A 17,658-nucleotide genomic window follows, 5' to 3' on the forward strand; every position below is an offset into this window, starting at 1 on the left:
GAGCAATGGACATTAGACTGGTGGAAATCTGTCCTTTGGTCTGATGAGTCCAAATTTTATATTTTCGGTTCCAACCGCTGTGTCTTTGTGAGAAGCAGAGTAGGTGAAGGGATGATCTCTGCATGTGTGGTTCCCACCATGCGGCATGGAGGAGGTGTGGGGGTGCTTTGCTGGTGACACTGTCAGTGATTTATTTGGAATTCAAGGCATACTTAACCAGCATGGCTACCACAGCCTTCTGCAGCGATATGCCATCCCATCAGGTTTGCGCTTAGTGGGACTATCATTTGTTTTTCAACAGGACAATGACCCCACACACACCTCTAGGCTGTGTAAGGGCTATTGTACCAAGAAGGAGAGTAAGGGAGTGCTGCATCAGATGACCTGGCCTCCACAATCCCCCGACCTCAACCAAATTGATATGGTTTGGGATGAGTCGGCCGCAGAGTGAAGGAAAAACAGCCAGCAAGTGCTCAGCATATGTGGGAACTCCTTCAAGACTGTTGGAAAAGCATTCCAGGTGAAGCTGGTTGAGAGAATGCCAAGAGTGTGCAAATCTGTTAAGGCAAAGGGTGGCTATTTTGAAGAATCTCAAATATAAAATATGTTTTGATTTGTTAAACACTTTTTTTTGTTACTACATGATTCCATATGTGTTATTTCATATGTGTTATTTCAATATTATTCTACAATGTAGAAAATAGTAAAAATAAAGAAAAACCCTTGAATGAGTAGGTGTTCTAAAACTTTTGACCGGTAGTGTGCACTGGCAAGCCCTTCAATTGAAACATTCAACCTTACTTATACATTCAAAACAATTAATTATCAATAGTCTGGTGCTTTGCAACATCATACTTTAGGTTGTGCCGAATCCGATTTCCAGTATCTGCCCTAGATTATTTGAAGTGAAGTCTGTGCTAGTTTCTTGGAGGGCTGCCCTGCACTCTGCTCCAGTCTATAACCTGACCAACAACCTCGAGGTGGAGGGCACCAAACACATCATGGAGGCGTACCAGAGAGAGAATAGAGACATCATCCAGAAGAACAGGGCCAAGCTGGTGGGTACCTGTAACCCCGCACTGATGAAACTCATCGCTTATGCATTATTCTGTTGTACTACATGATCTCGCTCCCTCTCCGATCCTCTGTCTCCACCTGCAATACTCTGTCAACTAGGATATTGATTTCTCTCTCTCTCTCTCTCTCTCTCTCTCTCTCTCTCTCTCTCTCTCTCCATCAAATGCGAGAGCAGGAGGAGCTGCTGTTGTTGGAGGAGCAGGAGAACGAGCATCGCAGTCTGGAGGCTCTGCAGGAGGAACAGAGACAGCTACAGGCCAAGAGGAAGAGCAAGCAGGCTCTACAAGATAAACTGGTGAGACACCTAGACATGTACACAGACACACACCACATACAGTCACACTAATAAACACACATTGCCACATAGGCCAACGGGAACAAATGGTAAGTTATAGAACAATCAGGTGACACACGTACAGGAAGAACAAGCAGGATATATAAGATGAGCCAATGACATGTAACTCGGCTCATTAAGAGCTTATTACTACTCTTCTGTAGTGGGGCTGCTGAAGCTTTGCTGTCCCCTCAGCATTGTTAGCGAGTATCCTGGCTCCTTTTGTGTTTAGCTGCAGGCTTTAGAAGTGATTGTCCCTGTAGAGCAGCCTGGTAAAGAGCTATCACAGATAGCAGGGTGAGCTGTTTGTTTGTTTGTTTAAACACTAAGCCTCTGTTGGGAGATGAGCAGTAACAACCCGGGGACACGCTCCTGTGCTTTGGCATTTACAGTAGAAATCTCTGAGGCCTCACACACACAGTGAGATATACACTACTTTACCAAAAGTATGTGGACACCTGCTCATCGAACATCTCATTCCAAAATCATGGGCATTAATATGGAGTTGCCCCCCCTTTGCTGCAATAACAGCCTCCACTCTTCTGGGAAGGCAATACACTAGATGTTGGAACATTGCTGCAGGGACTTGCTTCCATTTAGCCCCAAGAACCTTAGTGAGGATGGGCACTGATTTTGGGGAGTTAGGCCTGGCTAGCAGTCTGCGAGTCATCCCACTGGTGTTCTGTAGGGTTGAGGTCAGGGCTCTGTGCAGGCCGGTCAAGTTCCTCCACAGCGATCTTGACAAACCGTTTCTGTATGAACCTCGCTTTGTGAACAGGGGCATTGTCATGCTGAAACAGGAAAGGGCATTCCCCAACTGTTGCCGCAAAGTTGGAAGCACTGAATCGTCTACAATGTCATTGTATGTTGTAGGGTTAAGATTTCCCTTCACTGGAACTAAGGGACCTAGCCCGAACCATGAAAAACAACCCCAGACCATTATTCCTCCTCCACCACCAAACTTTACAGTTGGCACAATGCATTCGGAGAGGTAGCGTTCTCCTGGCATCCGCCAAACCCAGGTTCGTTCATTGGACTGCCAGATGGTGAAGCGTGATTCATCACTCCAGGGAATTCGTTTCCACTGCTCCAGAGTCCAATGGCGGCGAGCTTTACACCACTCCAGCAGACGCTTGGCATTGGGCATGGTGATTTTAGGCTCGTGTGCAGCTGCTCGCCATGGAAATCCATTTCATGAAGCTTCCGACGAATTGTTATTGTTCTGACGTTGCTTCCAGAGATAGTTTGTAACTAGGTAGTGAGTGTTGCAACCGAGGACAGATGATTTTTACGTGCTTCGCGCTTCAGCACTAAGAGATCCCATTCTGTGAGCTTGTGTGGCCTACCACTTCGCAGCTGAGCTGTTGTTGCTCTTAGACTTTTCCACTTCACAATACCAGCACTTACAGTTGACCAGGGCAGCTCTAGCAGGGCAACTAACTTGTTGGAAAGGTGGCATCCTATGACGGTGTTACGTTAAGTCACTGAGCTCTTCAGTAAGGCTATTCTACTGCAATTGTTTGTCAATGGAGCTTGCATGGCTGTGTGCTCGATTTTAAACACCTGTAAGCAATGGATGTGGCTGAAATAGCCGAATCCACTAATTTGAAGTGGTGTCCACATACCTTTGTATATGTAGTGTATCAATAATCAAATAGACAGATATAGTGTTTGCAATGTATCCTGATAAGGGGCCATCAGCAGATCACCTCCAGCTGTTCATTATTCTGCTCAACACCTTCCTTTCTGCCTGGTGATGAAAACACTCCCAACTCTGTGCCCACCGCCCGTCCACCCCGACAATAACGTCCTGCTCCCTCCATGGATGGCATGCCTGGGCTTGTGTTTTCAGACCTCTAAGCTTGGCAACACTTCACTGGAGAAATTGCAATGTTCAACCTTGGCTTAATGGAGGTGAAGACATCGCAGTGTACTTGAAAAAACGTCATACCACCAGGGTTTTAACATCGCTTGCATCAATAATCTGATGACTAGCCTTGAACCGCCTTGGTTTGTTAGTTGTGCAGTTATAGGGAGGAGCGTCTGATTTGATATTTTGAACTCTGAGGTTCCCAAGTTGCACATCTCATTTACATGTACCAGTCTTCGAAGCACCTCCCATCTTTTACTTGGCGTAAATCCGTTTTTTACTTTATCAGGATTCAGTGGTTGTTGAACATGCGCGCACACATACACACATGGAAATATGATCACTCACCTCATACCTGTATTTGGATGTTCCCCTTCAGGAACGCGCTCATGTCCCCACCACCATCCTGCTGGCCCAACACAAGGACCGGGCTGCCCAGCTGGAGACCCAGATTGAGAAGCAGGAACAGGTGGTCAAAACCACCATCTTCTCCACCGGCATCCCTATGGTAAGTACCGCATGCCACATACAAGCACACTGACTGTCCTGACTGTGCAGGCCGGCTTAAGCCTACCACATAGTTGGCATGCAAACAACATCCAAACAGGCTAGCTCACACAGACATGCTAGTGAATGTCCAGCATGCACCCTGGGTCGGCCTAGTCTAGCTTAAAGTTAACGCGCGATGAGCTCATACGAATACTCTGCCTACGTGACTTCACTCAATGGTAACGTATGGTTATCTTCCTTACACAGAGCCCAATGCAATTTATCTTAATGGGGGCACACACTATGCTGTTTAGGTCCATGCTAATTCATTGTCAGCATATTACAGTGGTGGTCAGTTTAGATTAGCTTCACGCTAATGGTTGGGGAGCCCTTGAAGGAGGATGTTGCTGCAGTGTATTGTGTCCTTATCAAGGGTCTCTGCCTGGTGTGGGAACAAGCCCTCAACTCCTCTGTAATGTCATCACTTTCATACCTGCAGCCCTCAGAGACAAATTGATGGCTCTGGCTCTGCGTTTTGTTGAGCTGTCAGCTATGTGTTATTCAGGGTGTCTGTTAAGGCCTTCTTCCATTTGGCAACTGCTCTGTTTTCCTCCGCAGTTGTTTATTTGAATTTTACGGTGATGAGATAGTGATGCCATCACCCTCCTTCTCCTCCAGCCCCTATGAGAGGCATAGCGGTCTTCCCAGGGTGCAACGTTGCGTGGGAGAAATCTCTGCTCAGTGCTCACCTAGTCTCATCTCCATGACAGTGGAGAAGTCTTTCTCCAGACACACTCATATTACATTGGGGAATTTGCATGCAGAGTCCAGAAACCTTTTATTCCAGTGTATTTGATAGCCATTTAAACCCAAAGACATGACCACTGCCCATTTTTCATCCACCATTGGGAGGAAAAAGAGCTGCTCCAGTATGGCTGGCTTCACATGGAGGAGGATGTGGTTCTCTCTAACTGACTGAATATGCAGCATGAAGTCAAACTTGCTGATGGAGAAAGGGTTGTAGGATGCTGTTGCTCTTGGCTCTGACTCTGGCTGTTTTTCCTCACTTTTCCCCCTCTCTTTCCCTCTTTTCTCCTCCTCCCTCTGGCTTGGGGTGGGGTAGAGTGGTTGCCAGGCGTGTCTGAAAACCGCAAGGCTTCAGTTGGGCTTCAGTGTGGTTTTTCTTTCCCCTCACCTCAGAGTCCAGAAGACTAACTTCTGTTTGACTTGGTGGTGTTTCAAGGTGGCGCGGTTGATTCCTGCAGAACACCGGCTTATTTAGAACCGTTTATTTTGTTTAAAAAAAATGTATTTCGTTAGTTTGTGGTGTCCTGTTGAGGTACGATTGAAACGAGAGAAGATGGAGTCATGTTGCTGTCATTTCAGAGAGCAACATTTTCAGAGAGCGGGAGAGAAACATTTATTCTCAGATCGAAAAATTATCTTTCCATTAATCAATAATGGGCTGTGTGAAGGGTTGTATCAAGTGTACTTCTCTCTCCTCTTAACTATCATGTCCTGGACATGGAAGCAGACTGAGAGAAAGATGGAGATAATGAAGGAGGTGAAAGGTGAAACGACTTCAGCGCCTCTATGGTCATGTCTTGTCTCCTCTGGGGGTTTGGAAGCAAGGGGTTTGGCCCCACAGAAGACTCAGCAGGCAGGTAGGCCAAGGTATTTGCATTTATTAAGGATCCCCATTATCTGTTGCCACGGCAGCAGCAACTCTTCCTGGGGTCCAGCAACATTAAGGCAATTATATACAATTAACAATATTACATGAAATTATATTTTATATCATGTTCCCTCAGGTCACTACTCTACTACTACATATCTACAATACAGAATCCATGTGTACGTGTGTGTGTAGAATCTTATCACGTGTAAGTGTGTGTGTGTGTGTGTGTGTGTCTCTTCACACTCCCTGCTGTTTCATAATGTTATGTTATTTAAATCTGATTTTACTGCTTGCATCAGTTACCTGATAACTGAATAGAGTTCCATGTAGCCATGGCTCTGTGTAGCACTGTGCGCCTCTCATAGTCTATTCTTAATTTGGGGATTGTGAAGAGACCTTTGGTGGGATGTCTTGTGGGGTATGCATGGGTGTCTGAGCTGTGTGCTAGTGGATTAAAACAGACACCTTGGTGCATTCAGCATGTCAACACTAATTACAAAAACAACTAGTGATGAAGTCAATCGCTCCTCCACTTTGAGCCAGGAGAGATTTACATGCATTTTATTAATGTTAGCTCGCTGTGTACATTCAAGGGCTAGCCATGCTGCCCTGTTCTGAGCCAGTTGTAATTTTCCAAGGTCCCTCTTTTTTGGCACCTGACCACAAGACTGAACAGTAGTCCGGGTGCGACAAAACCTGGGCCTGTAGGACCTGCCTTGTTGATAGTGTTGTTAAAAAGGCAGAGCTATGCTTTATTATGGATAGACTTCTCCCCAACTTAGCTACTGTTGTATCAGTATGTTTTGACCATGACCGTTTACAATCTGGGGTTACTCTAGCAGTTTAGTCACCTCAACTTGCTCAATTTCCACATAGTTTATTACAAGGTTTAATTGGGGTTTAGGGTTTAGTGAATTATTTGTCCCAAATACAATGCTTTTAGTTTTAGTGATATTTAGGACTAACTTATTCCTTGCCACCCATTCTGAAACTAACTGCCGCTCTTTAAGTGTTGCAGTGATTTCACTCGCTGTAGTTGCTGATGTGTATAATGTTGAGTCATCTGCATACATAGACACACTGGCTTTACTCAAGCATGTCATTAGTAAAGATTGAAAGAAGTAAGGGGCCTAGACAGCTACCCTGGGGAATTCCTGATTCTACCTGGATTATGTTGTAGAGGCTTCCATTAAAGAACACCCTCTGTGTTCTGTTAGACAGGTAACTCTTTATTCACAATATAGCAGGGGGTGTAAAGCCATAAAACATACATTTTTCCGGCAGCAATAATGTCAAAAGCCACACTGAAGTCTAACAAAACAGCTCACACAATATTTTTTATCATCAATTTCTCTCAGCCATTCATCAGTAATTTGTGTAAGTGCCGTGCATGTTGATTGTCCATCCCTGTGAGCGTGCTGAAAGTCTGTTGTAAATTTGTTTACTGTAAAATAGCATTGTATCTGGTCAAACACAATTAATTCAAAAAGTTTACTAAGGGTTGGTAACAGGCTGATTGGTTGACTATTTTAGCCAGTAAAGGGGGCTTTACTATTCTTGGGTAGTGGAATTACTTTTTGCTTTCTTCCAGCCCTGAAGTCACACACTTCCTAGTAGGCTTAGATTGAAGATATGGCAAATAGTAGTGGCAATATCGTCCGCTATTATCTTGAGTAATTTTCCATCCAAGTTGTCAGATCCCGGTGGCTGGTCATTGTTGATAGACAACAATAATCTTTTCACCTCTTCTACACTCACTTTACCGAATTCAAATTTACAATGCTTGTATTTGTATTTATTATGGATCCCCATTAGCAGCGGCTGCTCTTCCTGGGGTCCAGCAAAATTAAGGGAGTTATTCCTTTTTAATTTTATTTATTACAATACATTTACAACAGATTTCACAACATATTAAGTGTGTGCCCTCAGGCCCCTACTTTACTACCACATATCTACAACACAAAATCCATGTGTGTGTATAGTGCGTATGTTATCGTTTGTTTGTATGCATGTGTCTGTGCCTATGTTTCTGTTGCTTCACAATCCCCTTGTCTTTCATCATTTGATCAGTTATACTTGGATGTGTAGTGTCAGCGTTTGTTGCTGGCATGTCATGCCTAAGTTTACTTATCTTTTCAATTTAAAAGGTCATTGGCAATATCAGTGAGTTTTGTGGTGAATGAGCCATCTGATTAAATTAATGATGGAGCTGAGTTTGCCTTTTTGCCCAACATTTCATTTAAAGCTTTTTACTATCATTCTTAATGTAATTTATCTTTGTTTCATAGTGTAGTTTCTTCTTCTTTTAATTCAGTTTAGTCACATGATTTTTCAATTAGGAGTATGTTTGCCAATCGGTTGTGCAACCAGACTTATTTGCCATTCCTTTTGCCTCATTCCTCTCAACCATACAATTTTTGTAACTCTAATAAGTAATTTCATAAATGTGTCAAGTGCAGCATCTAGTTGCTCCTCATTACACACCACAGACCAACAAATATTATTTACATCAACAACATAGGAATCACTACAGAACTTATTGTATGACCTCTTATACACTATATTAGGCCCGGCCTTTAGAACTACGTTTTTCCTAGATATGGCTACTATATTGTGATCACTACATCCGATTGATCTGGATACTGCTTTCAAGCAAATTTCAGCAACATTAGTCAAGATGTGATCAATACATGTTTACGATTTTGTTCCTGTGCTGTTTGTAACTACGCTGGTAGGTTGACTGGTTACAGTTTGGAGGTTTTTCTTGAGTGGGCAGCTTGATGAAAGCCAGTCAATATTTAAATCACCCAGATAATATACCTCTCTGTTGATATCACATACGTTAGCAAGCATTTCACACGTTATCCAGATACTGACTGTTAGCATTTCGTCTATAGCAGCTTCCCACAAGAATGGGCTTTAGGTGAGGCAGATGAACCTGTAGCTATATTACTTCAACAGTATTTAAGGTGATCTGTCAGTGGGGGATGACATCTATATGTTTTGGGCTGAGGAACGTGAACAGCCTGAAGCCTGTGAGGATGCCACCTCCTGCTGCTTTGTCTTTATTTAAACCATGGCGAGCTAACGCAGTGTGTATACTTCTGTCATGGTGTTTACGGTCTGAGCTATTCTGCTCCTCTGTGATTTAGCAGCAGTGGAGAGGGAGCCTCCAACCTGCATGCCCTGATTATCCTGGAGGTGTGTGTAAGATGGAGAGTGAGTCCCATCAGGTTTTTTAAATTGTATTATTATTATTTTTTTACCCCTTTTTTTTCTCCCCAATTTCGTGGTATCCAATTTGTAGTAGTTACAGTCTTGTCTCATCGCTGCAACTCCCGTACGGACTCGGGAGAGGCGAAGGTCGAGAGCCATGCGTCCTCTGAAACACAACCCAACCAAGCCGCACTGCTTCTTGACACAATGCCCATCCAACCCGGAAGCCAGCCGCACCAATGTGTCAGAGGAAACACCTGTCGTGTCTTTGGCTATGCCGGATTAAGTGATATGACATGCTATTCTATAAAATCCTTTCTCTGTAATTAATATTACCTGATTAAGCTAATCATGTAAATGTAGTTAACTAGAAAGTCGGGGCACCACGAAAGAGTGTTTATAGAGCTGTTATCTTCTGAATAAACTCTTAAAGACCTAGTAACATTTTACATCAATAGCAGTCAATATGAATCGTCACCTTATTTCAGTCTCATCTGAAAGTTGTAAATTCTTGGTTATCTTCACGAACCCTGGCTAACAAGTTGAATCAGCAATACAAAATTGGGTTTATTTATTTACTAAATGCCTAACTAATCACACAGAATTACATATACACAGAATGGATCATACATTGATTACTAATTATGTCCTACAAGAAAACGTCCCTAGGGGACGGAACCTGTATGACGGCTGGTTACACAAAGAGAGGGGGTTGGGCTTGAATGAAAGTGCGGGAGGACTGAAGAACAAAGGGAGAAGCTATGCTATCGTAAATACAGAATCTTATGCATTCTAAATAACCACCCATTTGGAAAAGGAAAATGCAATAAATATTTACTCTGGGCTGCGCTTCGGTAGGTTGGTCGTAGATGCTGGCCGTGTTGCCCAACAGAGATCTTCCTTGTCCCTTTAAGAGTGTCTCTGGTGGTAAACTGGACCGTCGCCCTAATGTACCCGGAACAGCTTATTATCTGAATCCTTCTGACATCGGACTGTCGCCCTAATGTACCCGGAACAGCAAGTTATTCGCCCTTTTAACGCAGAGGCTGCAGGCCTCGCGTACTCAGAACAGGAGGTTACATTTTTGTCAAGGGCTTATATAGTGTAGGGAGAGAAGGGTGTGTTTCATAGTTTATAACCAATGTCTCTTCACAGGAGCTCAAACCTTATGAAAACCCAATTCTCTCATTTGGAAGCTAAAATTTACATTTCATCTTTTCACAGTTTCATATTTAAACATTTAAATTGCACAACAATTCCATGTGAATCTGATAACTACAATGTGTAGACTTTCCAGGATACAGTTTGTCATCCTATCATTAATAAGAATGTCTCAGATGACAACCGAACAGACATCATATTCATTAAGTATCAACACATATTTTCAACTGGTTGGATTACCGAAATATGGTTCCTTTCCCCCCACCTTTTGATGTTCCCCGACACTCTATGTATAACAAAGGCTTTTCAAGAGTCCTTCAGTAGAGTCAAGAGAGGAAAGGGAGAAAGGTATTTATGGGGGGGATCATAAACCTTACCCACAGGTCAACATCATGACACACCGTACACCTGGCGACCGTGTCAGCGTGCACTGCGCCCGGCCCGACACAGGAGTCACTAGTGCGCGATGAGACAAGGATATCCCTGCCGGCCAAACCCTCCCTAACCCGGACGACGCTGGGCCAATTGTGCGCCGCCCCATGGGCCTCCCGGGCGCAGCCGGCTGTGACAGAGCCTGGACTCAAACCCAGAATCTCTAGTGGCACAGCTAGCACTGCGATGCAGTGCCTTAGACCACTGCGCCACCCGGGAGGCCCCGAGTCCCATCATTTCAATAGAATGTCGATGTCCGCACCAACGCAGAAGTCTAATTAGCATAATACAAAAATCCCCATAGAAATCAGTCAGTTTAAGCTAGCATCTTTTTTTTTTACATGGGCTGGGTCTCAATCCACTGATGTCGCCCTTCTGCATCTGCGATGAAAGGTGGCAGAGTATGAGCGGTGTTAGTCAGACCATGATACATCCATAAAATCAGTTTTCTTATTAAAACGTTTGTAGCATCCAAACGGTTTGGCCTACAAACTATTGACCACTCTATGGAAAGATGACTCTCGCGAACACAATGGTGTTCTCCATTTTGGTCTACGATCCCCACAAGTGTCATAGGTTGTACCAACTTCAGACGAGTCCCATCTGCCAACTTCTGTCTATAGCATCGGAACAGTTTGCGCTAGGAATGCACGATATATCGGTAAGCATATCGGAATAGGCCGATATTAGCTAAAAATGCCAACATCGGCCCGATGTCTAGTTTAACGCCGATGTGCAAAACCGATGTCAAAGCTGACGTGCATGCCTACAGTTGGGGGAAAAAAGTATTTGATCCCCTGCTGATTTTGTACGTTTGCCCACTTACAAAGAAATGATCAGTCTATAATTTTAATGGCAGGTTTATTTGAACAGTGAGAGACAGAATAACAACAAAAAAATCCAGAAAAACTAATGTCAAAAATGTTATAAAATGATTTGCATTTTAATGAGGGAAATAAGTATTTGACCCCACTGCAAAACATGACTTAGTACTTGGTGGCAAAACCCCTGTTGGCAATCACAGAGGTCAGACGTTTCTTGTAGTTGGCCACCAGGTTTTCACACGTCTCAGGAGGGATTTTGTCCCACTCCTCTTTGCAGATCTTCTCCAAGCCATTAAGGTTTCGAGGCTGACGTTTGGCAACTCGAACCTTCAGCTCCCTCCACAGATTTTCTATGGGATTAAGGTCTGGAGACTGGCTAGGCCACTCCAGGACCTTAATGTGCTTCTTCTTGAGCCACTCCTTTGTTGCCTTGGCCGTGTGTTTTGGGTCATTGTCATGCTGGAATACCCATCCACGACCCATTTTCAATGCCCTGGCTGAGGGAAGGAGGTTCTCACCCAAGATTTGACGGTACATGGCCCAGTCCATCGTCCCTTTGATGCGGTGAAGTTGTCCTGTCCCCTTAGCAGAAAAACACCCCCAAAGCATAATGTTTCCACCTCCATGTTTGACGGTGGAGATGGTGTTCTTGGGATCATAGGCAGCATTCCTCCTCCTCCAAACACGGCGAGTTGAGTTGATGTCAAAGAGCTCTATTTTGGTCTCATCTGACCACAACACTTTCACCAGTTGTCCTCTGAATCATTCAGATGTTCATTGGCAAACTTCAGACGGGCATGTATATGTATTCTTGAGCAGGGGACCTTGCGGGCGCTGCAGGATTTCAGTCCTTCACGGCGTGGTGTATTACCAATTGTTTTCTTGGTGACTATGGTCCCAGCTGCCTTGAGATCATTGACAAGATCCTCCCGTGTAGTTCTGGGCTGATTCCTCACCGTTCTCATGATCATTGCCAGTCCACGAGGTGAGTTCTTGCATGGAGCCCCAGCCCGAGGGATATTGACAGTTCTTTTGTGTTTCTTCCATTTGTGAATAATCACACCAAATGTTGTCACCTTCTCACCAAGCTGCTTGGCCCAGTCCAGCCTTGTGTAGGTCTACAATCTTGTCCCTGACATCCTTGGAGGGCTCTTTGGCCATGGTGGAGAGTTTGGAATCTGATTGATTGATTGCTTCTGTGGACAGGTGTCTTTTATACAGGTAACAAGCTGAGATTAGGAGCACTCCCTTTAAGAGTGTGCTCCTAATCTCAGCTCGTTACCTGTATAAAAGACACCTGTGAGCCAGAACTCTTTCTGATTGAGAGGGGGTCAAATACTTATTTCCCTCATTAAAATGCAAATCAATTTATAACATTTCAAACATGTGTTTTTCTGGATATTTTTGTTGTTATTCTGTCTCTCACTGTTCAAATAAACCTACCATTAAAATTATAGACTGATCCTTTCTTCGTCAGTGGGCAAACGTACAAAATCAGCAGGGGATCAAATACTTTTTTGCCTCCATTGTAAGCCTGCTACACACACACACTATACGATACATTTATTTAACATAAGAATGAGTGTGAGTTTTTGGCACAATGCGGCTCGTGAGAAGGGACAGAGCTCTTATAGGACCAGGGCACAAATAATAGTATAATAATAATCAATCATTTTGCTCTTTATTTAGCCATCTTACATATTAAACCTTATTTGTTCATCAAAAATTGTGAATAACTCACCACAGGTTAATGTGAAGGGTGTGCTTGAAAGGATGCACATACAGTTGAAATCGGAAGTTAACATACACTTAGGTTGGAGTCATTAAAACTCTTTTTTCAACCACTCCACACATTTTTGTTAACAAATTATAGTTTTAACAATTCGGTTAGGACATCTACTTTGTGCATGACACTAGTAATTTTTCCAACAATTGTTTACAGATAGATTATTTCACTTGAGCCACAGTCCCGTATGGCTCAGTTGGTAGAGCATGGTGTTTGCAACGCCAGGGTTGCGGGTTCGATTCCCACAGGGGACCAGTATGGGAAAGAAAATATATGAAATGTATGCATTCACTACTGTAAGTTGCTCTGGATAAGAGCGTCTGCTAAATGACTAAAATGTAAATGTAATTCACTGTATCACAATTCCAGTGGGTCAGAAGTTTACATACACTAAGTTGACTGTGCCTTTAAACAGCTTGGAAAATTCCAGAAAATGATGTCATAGCTTTAGAAGCTTCTGATTAGCTTCTGGCTAATTGACATAATTTGAGTCAATTGGAGGTGTACCTGTTTACGTATTTCAAGGCCTACCTTTAAACTCAGTCCCTCTTTGCTTGACATCATGGGAAAATCAAAGGAAATCAGCCAAGACCTCAGACAAAACATTGTAGACCTCCACAAGTCTGGTTCATCCTTGGGATCAATTTTCAAACGCCTGAAGGTACCACGCTCATCTATAAAAACAATAGTACGCAAGTATAAACACCATGGGACCACGCAGCCGTCATACCGCTCAGGAAGGAAATGCGTTCTGTCTCCTAGAGATGAATGTACTTTGGTGTGAAAAGTGCAAATCAATCCCAGAACAACAGCAAAGGACCTTGTGAAGATGCTGGGGGAAACAGGTACAAAAGTATCTATATCCACAGTAAAACGAGTCCTATATCGATATAACCTGAAAGGCCGCTCAGCAAGGAAGAAACCACTGCTCCAAAACCGTCATAAAAAAGCCAGGTTATGGTTTGCAACTGCACATGGGGACAATGTAAGAATTCTGTTCGACTACAGCTCAGCATTTAACACCGTAGTACGCTCCAAACTCGTCATTAAGCTCAAGACCCTGGGTCTCGACCCCGCCCTGTGCACCTGGGTCCTGGACTTTCTGACGGGATGCCCCCAGGTGGTGAGGGTAGGAAACAATATCTCCACCCCACTGATCCTCAGCACTGGGGCCCCACAAGGGTGTGTTTTCAGCCCTCTCAGTACTCCCTGTTCACCCATGACTGCGTGGCCATGCACGCCTCCAACTCAATCATCAAGTTTGCATACGACACTACAGTGGTAGGCTTGATTACCAACAACGACAAGACTGCCTACAGGGAGGAGGTGAGGGCCCTCGGAGTGTGGTGTCAGGAAAATAACCTCACACTCAACGTCAACAAAACAAAAGAGATGATCATGGACTTCAGGAAACAGCAGAGGGAGCAGCCCCCTATCCACATTGACGGGACAGTAGTGGAGAGGGTGGAGAGTTTTAAGTTCCTCGGCGTACACATCACGGACAAACTGAAATCGTCCACCCACACAGACAGCGTGGTGAAGAAGGCGCAACAGTGCCTCTTCAACCTCAGGAGGCTGAAGACATTCGGCTTGTCACCAAAAACACTCACAAACTTTTACAGATGCACAATCAAGAGCATCCTGTCTGGCTGTATCACCACCTGGTACGGCAACTGCTCCGCCCACAACCGTAAGGCTCTCCAAAGGGTAGTGAGGTCTGCACAATGCATCACCGGGGGCAAACTACCTGCCCTCCAGGACACCTACACCACCCGATGTCACAGGAAGGCCAAAAAGATCATCAAGGACAACAACCACCCGAGCCACTGCCTGTTCACCCCGCTATCATCCAGAAGGCGAGGTCAGTACAGGTGCATCAAAGCGGGGACAGAAGCTGTTTTTCAGTCTCTCGATCTCAAGGCCATCAGACTGTTAAACAGCCATCACTAACATTGAGTGGCTGCTGCCAACATACTGACTAATAATTAAAATTGGATGTAATAAATGTATCACTAGTCACTTTAAACAAAGCCACTTTATATAATATTTACATACCCTACATTACTCATCTCATATGTGTATAAACTGTACTCTATACCATCTACTGCATCTTGCCTATGCCGTTCGGCCATCGCTCATCCATATATACTGCTCAAAAAAATAAAGGGAACACTTAAACAACACAATGTAACTCCAAGTCAATCACACTTCTGTGAAATCAAACTGTCCACTTAGGAAGCAACACTGATTGACAATAAATTTCACATGCTGTTGTGCAAATGGAATAGACAACAGCTGGAAATTATAGGCAATAAGCAAGACACCCCCAATAAAGGAGTGGTTCTGCAGGTGGAGACCACAGACAACTTCTCAGTTCCTATGCTTCGTGGCTGATGTTTTGGTCACTTTTGAATGCTGGCGGTGCTTTCACTCTAGTGGTAGCATGAGACGGAGTCTACAACCCACACAAGTGGCTCAGGTAGTGCAGCTCATCCAGGATGGCACATCAATGCGAGCTGTGGCAAGAAGGTTTGCTGTGTCTGTCAGCGTAGTGTCCAGAGCATGGAGGCGCTACCAGGAGACAGGCCAGTACATCAGGAGACGTGGAGGAGGCCGTAGGAGGGCAACAACCCAGCAGCAAGACCGCTACCTCCGCCTTTGTGCAAGGAGGAGCAGGAGGAGCACTGCCAGAGCCCTGCAAAATGACCTCCAGCAGGCCACAAATGTGCATGTGTCTGCTCAAACGGTCAGAAACAGACTCCATGAGGGTGGTATGAGGGCCCGACGTCCACAGGTGGGGGTTGTGCTTACAGCCCAACACCGTGCAGGACGTTTGGCATTTGCCAGAGAACACCAAGATTGGCAAATTCGCCACCGGCGCCCTGTGCTCTTCACAGATGAAAGCAGGTTCACACTGAGCACATGTGACAGACGTGGCAGAGTCTGGAGACGCCGTGGAGAACGTTCTGCTGCCTGCAACATCCTCCAGCATGACCGGTTTGGCGGTGGGTCAGTCATGGTGTGGGGTGGCATTTCTTTGGGGGGCCGCACAGCCCTCCATGTGCTCGCCAGAGGTAGCCTGACTGCCATTAGGTACCGAGATGAGATCCTCAGACCCCTTGTGAGACCATAAGCTGGTGCGGTTGGCCCTGGGTTCCTCCTAATGCAAGACAATGCTAGACCTCATGTGGCTGGAGTGTGTCAGCAGTTCCTGCAAGAGGAAGGCATTGATGCTATGGACTGGCCCGCCCGTTCCCCAGACTTGAATCCAATTGAGCACATCTGGGACATCATGTCTCGCTCCATCCACCAACGCCACGTTGCACCACAGACTGTCCAGGAGTTGGCGGATGCTTTAGTCCAGGTCTGGGAGGAGATCCCTCAGGAGCATACCCAGGCGTTGTAGGGAGGTCATACAGGCATGTGGAGGCCACACACACTACTGAGCCTCATTTTGACTTGTTTTAAGGACATTACATCAAAGTTGGATCTGCCTGTAGTGTGGTTTTCCACTTTAATTTTGAGTGTGACTCCAAATCCAGACCTCCATGGGTTGATAAATTGGATTTCCATTGATTATTTGTGTGTGATTTTGTTGTCAGCACATTCAACTATGTAAAGAAAAAAGTATTTAATAAGATTATTTCTTTCATTCAGATCTAGGATGTGTTGTTAAAGTGTTCCCTTTATTTTTTTTGAGCAGTGTATTTATATGTACATATTCTTATTCATTCCTTTACGCTTGTGTGTAAAAGGTAGTTGTTGTGAAAATGTTAGATTACTTGTTAGATATTACTGCATGGTCGGAACTAGAAGCACAAGCATTTCGCCACACTCGCATTAACATCTGCTAACCATGTGTATGTGACCAATAAAATTTGATTTGAGATTGTACTTTTTGGAGAAGTGTCCTCTGGTCTGATTTAACAAAAATAGAACTGTTTGTCCATAATGACCATCGTTATGTTTGGAGGAAAAAGAGTGATGATTGCAAGCTGAAGAACACCATCCCAACCGTGAAGCACGGGGGTGGCAGCGTCATGTTGTGGGGGTGCTTTGCTGCAGGAGGGACTGGTGCACTTCACAAAATAGATGGCATCATGAGGCAGGAAATTTGTGGATATATTGAAGCAACATCTCAAGACATCAGTCAGGAAGTTAATGCTTGGTCGCAAATGGGTCTTCCAAATGGACAATGACCCCAAGCATACTTCCAAAGTTGTGGAAAAATAGCTTAAGGACAACAAAGTCATGGTATTGGAGTGGCCATTACAAAGCCCTGACCTCAATCCTATAGAACATTTGTGGGCAGAACTGAAAAAGTGTGTGCGAGCAAGGAGGCCTACAAACCTGACTCAGTTACACCAGCTCTGTCAGGAGGAATGGGCCAAAATTCACCCAACTTATTGTGGGAAGCTTGTGGATGGCTTCCCAAAACATTTGACCCAAGTTAAACAATTTAAAGGCAATGCTACCAAATACTAATTGAGTCTATGTAAACTTCTGACCCACTGGGAATGTGATGAAAGAAATAAAAGCTGAAATAAATCATTCTCTCTACTATTATTCTGACATTTCACATTCTTAAATTATAGTTGTGATCCTAACTGACCTAAGACAGGGCATTTTTACTAGGATTAAATGTCAGGAATTGTGAAAAACGGAGTTTAAATGTATTTGGCTAAAGTGTATTTATATTTCTGACTTCAACTGTAACTCTGCAATGTTGGGTTGTATTGGGTAGATTCTGTCTTAAATCAGTTTCCACACACAGTCTGCCTGTATTTAGTT

The 17,658-nt window shown here is 44.3% G+C and overlaps 1 protein-coding gene across 5 annotated transcripts in view; it reads left to right on the plus strand.

Moving 5' to 3' along the window:
• Positions 1-17,658, plus strand: part of LOC106598880 (CDK-activating kinase assembly factor MAT1) — a 64,527-nt gene that overhangs the window by 14,847 nt on the left and 32,022 nt on the right. For 3 of the 5 annotated variants that reach the window (XM_082973520.1, XM_082973519.1, XM_082973523.1), the window contains 3 exons: positions 896-1,058; positions 1,253-1,372; positions 3,661-3,789. In XM_082973520.1, the coding sequence (XP_082829646.1) occupies positions 1,002-1,058; positions 1,253-1,372; positions 3,661-3,789 (306 nt within the window). In that variant the 5' untranslated portion in view covers positions 896-1,001. Of the gene's footprint in view, positions 1-860; positions 1,059-1,252; positions 1,373-3,660; positions 3,790-17,658 lie in introns of all 5 variants that reach the window. The other 2 variants (XM_082973518.1, XM_082973521.1) reach the window with 1 other exon arrangement.

This window comes from Salmo salar, chromosome 01, assembly GCF_965601325.2.
Source record: "Salmo salar chromosome 01, fSalSal1, whole genome shotgun sequence".
Lineage (NCBI taxonomy): Eukaryota > Metazoa > Chordata > Actinopteri > Salmoniformes > Salmonidae > Salmo > Salmo salar.